At 46.5% G+C, this 2,544-nt stretch overlaps 1 protein-coding gene across 1 annotated transcript; it reads right to left on the reverse strand.

The window, feature by feature from the left end:
* Positions 1 to 921: 921 nt before the first annotated feature.
* LOC118595617 (60S ribosomal protein L7a-like) lies at positions 922 to 1,693 on the reverse strand. Its single transcript, XM_036206321.1, has one exon. It carries the CDS (start codon positions 1,685 to 1,687, stop codon positions 971 to 973), a length of 717 nt encoding a protein of 238 aa, XP_036062214.1. The 5' UTR covers positions 1,688 to 1,693; the 3' UTR covers positions 922 to 970.
* Between the last annotated feature and the right edge of the window lie 851 nt (positions 1,694 to 2,544).

Genomic DNA, 2,544 nt, shown 5'->3' on the forward strand with positions numbered 1-2,544 from the left:
AATTTTTCTGAATGCTTACTTGGCATTTTCTAGGCAGAAGACATGGTGTCAATAACTGTGGGAGCAACATGATGAAGAATGAGTTGTACATGACCCATCAAGAGTAATGAATTCAATGACAGCTGGGTTCTCTTCCAATTTAGAATCATCTATGCATTTGAATCTCAGAGAGGCCTTGAATCTCAGAGAGGTAAGAGTGTGAAGTGGTCCTCAGCTGAGCCTTTTGACATAGAGGAATTATACTTCTTTACAGCTTCTTCACATGCTATTTCCAGAATGCTATGAGTTGAGGGTTTTGTGAGCCCACTCCAGTTTGTATTTTAAGGGCATTACACCCTTCCACTTCCTCTTTCTATTGTATTTTCTTTCCCAGACAGTGTCTTTTGTTCTGTAAATCCCCAGATCCTTCAACAATGACTCACTGGAATTGATTCTCTGATTCATCAGCCCTGTGTCTGAGAGATTCCTATGGTAACAGTGAATAAGCCACTTTAAGAAGAATCAGAGGAGTGGGGATTAATTAAGAGTGTTCAGAGTGATTGCAGGAGCAGGCAGGAAACTTCTGGAATTGTTCTGGGTACCATCTATTCCCTTTTTGTTTTTGTTTTAATGTGGGTGCTGGAGATTTGAACTCAGGCCCTCATGCTTGTGGAACAAGCACTTCACTCACTGAACTATCTTCCCAGCCCCTCTTTGCTTACACCTTCCATATTTTCTCAGGCTCCAAATGGCAGCTTGGACCCAGATCCCCAGAAATGGGTTAATTAACTCTTCCCTCAGTCGGTCAGCCCTTTTCAGTAGGCTGCTCATAGCGTTCTTTGTAACCAGCTTCATGGCCACTGTCTTCTTTCTTTCTTTCTTTCTTTCTTTCTTTCTTTCTTTCTTTCTTTCTTTCTTTCTTTCTTTCTTTCTTTCTTTGGAAGATAAGTTTGTAATTATATTTATGTACAGAAAACTTAGCAGTGTACATTTAACCCAATTTAGTGTCGAGTTCTTTGGCCTTTGCCTTTTCCAGCTTGGCAATCCGAGCCACAGATTTAGGACCCAGGACATTGCCTCCCCAGTGGCGGCAGATCTCATCATATCTGTCGTTGTAATTGGTCCTAATAGCTTCCACCAGCTTAGTCAGAGCACCCTTGTCTTCCGAGTTAACCTGTGTGAAGGCTACAGTGGTGCATGTCTTCCTGTGCACCAGCCGCCCCAGCCTGGCCTTTCCCTTGATGATGCAGTAGGGGACCCCCATCTTTCGACACAGGGCAGGCAGGAAGACCACCAGCTCAATGGGGTCTACGTCCCCCGCTCGAAGGACAGGTGTTCTCTTAGTTGGGACGTCCCCTTTGCCAGCAGCTTTCTTCTCAGCACGGGCCAACATCCTTTGCTTTTTCTCCTGCTTTGTCTCTGGCCTGTACTTGTGGGCAAGCTTGAGCAGCTGGGTAGCTGTTTGCCTGTCCAAGGCCTGTGTGAACTGGTTAATGACAGGAGGTACTCTTTGCTGCTGCAGCCTAATGTAACGAGGCCATTTGACGAAGCGTGTGAGATCTCTTTTGGGCTGGATGTCCTGCCCAATGCCGAAGTTCTTAGGCCTTTTCTCAAACAAACGATTCACCACCTTTTTGGCTTCCTGTTTCTTCACGACGGCGGGGGCCGGGGCCACCTTCTTCTCCTTGGCCTTCTTTCCCTTGGGCATCTTGCTCAGCTGGAGGAGAAAAGCGTCTTTTAATTTTTATTAAGAAAATTTCTATTCATTTTATATGCCAACCACAGATCCCGCTTTCCTCCCTTCTCCCATCCCCAGGTTTCCCCTCTAAACCCCCCCCCCCCATTCCTACCTCCTCCAAGACAAGGTCTCCCATGGGGAGTCAGCAGAGCCTGGCACACTCAGCAGAGGCAGGTCCAAGCCCCTCCCCCTGTACCAAGACTGTGCAAGGTGTCCCACCATAGGCACTGGGCTCTAAAAAGCCCACTCATGGACTGGGTACAGACAGATCCTGATCCCATTGCCTGGGGGCCGCCTAAACAGTTCAAGCTAAACAACTGTCTCGCCTATCCAGAAGGCCTAGTCCAGTACCATGGGGGCTCCACAGCTATTGGTCCACAGTTCATGCATTGCTACTAGTTTGGCTGTTTGGCCACTGTCTTAATGCAGGTTTGGTCTTGATCTCATCATCTCATCAGGCCTACTGTGTACAAATAACTCTTTATCTTTCTACAAATAAGGGTGGTGGACTGGAAGAAAGGCACCTGTCCAGACAAGGCACTGTTTTCTCCTGTCCTCCTTCAAGATCTTCTGGATCCAAGGAAATGATGGAAAGCGATGTGTAACACAGATTTTACACTTCGGTTTCATCACTCCCTGGCTGACTTCCTCCTACTTTCTCTTCTCTGTTGGACACTTCATTCTCCATCAGCAACACTCACTTCCCAAAGGTAAATGTAAAATTTCTGGAGGGACCTTTATTCTGTAAATTGAGCACTTCTTGTAGTCACAGGAATGAAGCCATCTTGGTAGGTTTTGGTCTTATATTTGTCCTCTTTGCATCCCTA

This window comes from Onychomys torridus, chromosome 1 (genome assembly GCF_903995425.1).
Source record: "Onychomys torridus chromosome 1, mOncTor1.1, whole genome shotgun sequence".
Classification (NCBI taxonomy): Eukaryota; Metazoa; Chordata; class Mammalia; order Rodentia; family Cricetidae; genus Onychomys; species Onychomys torridus.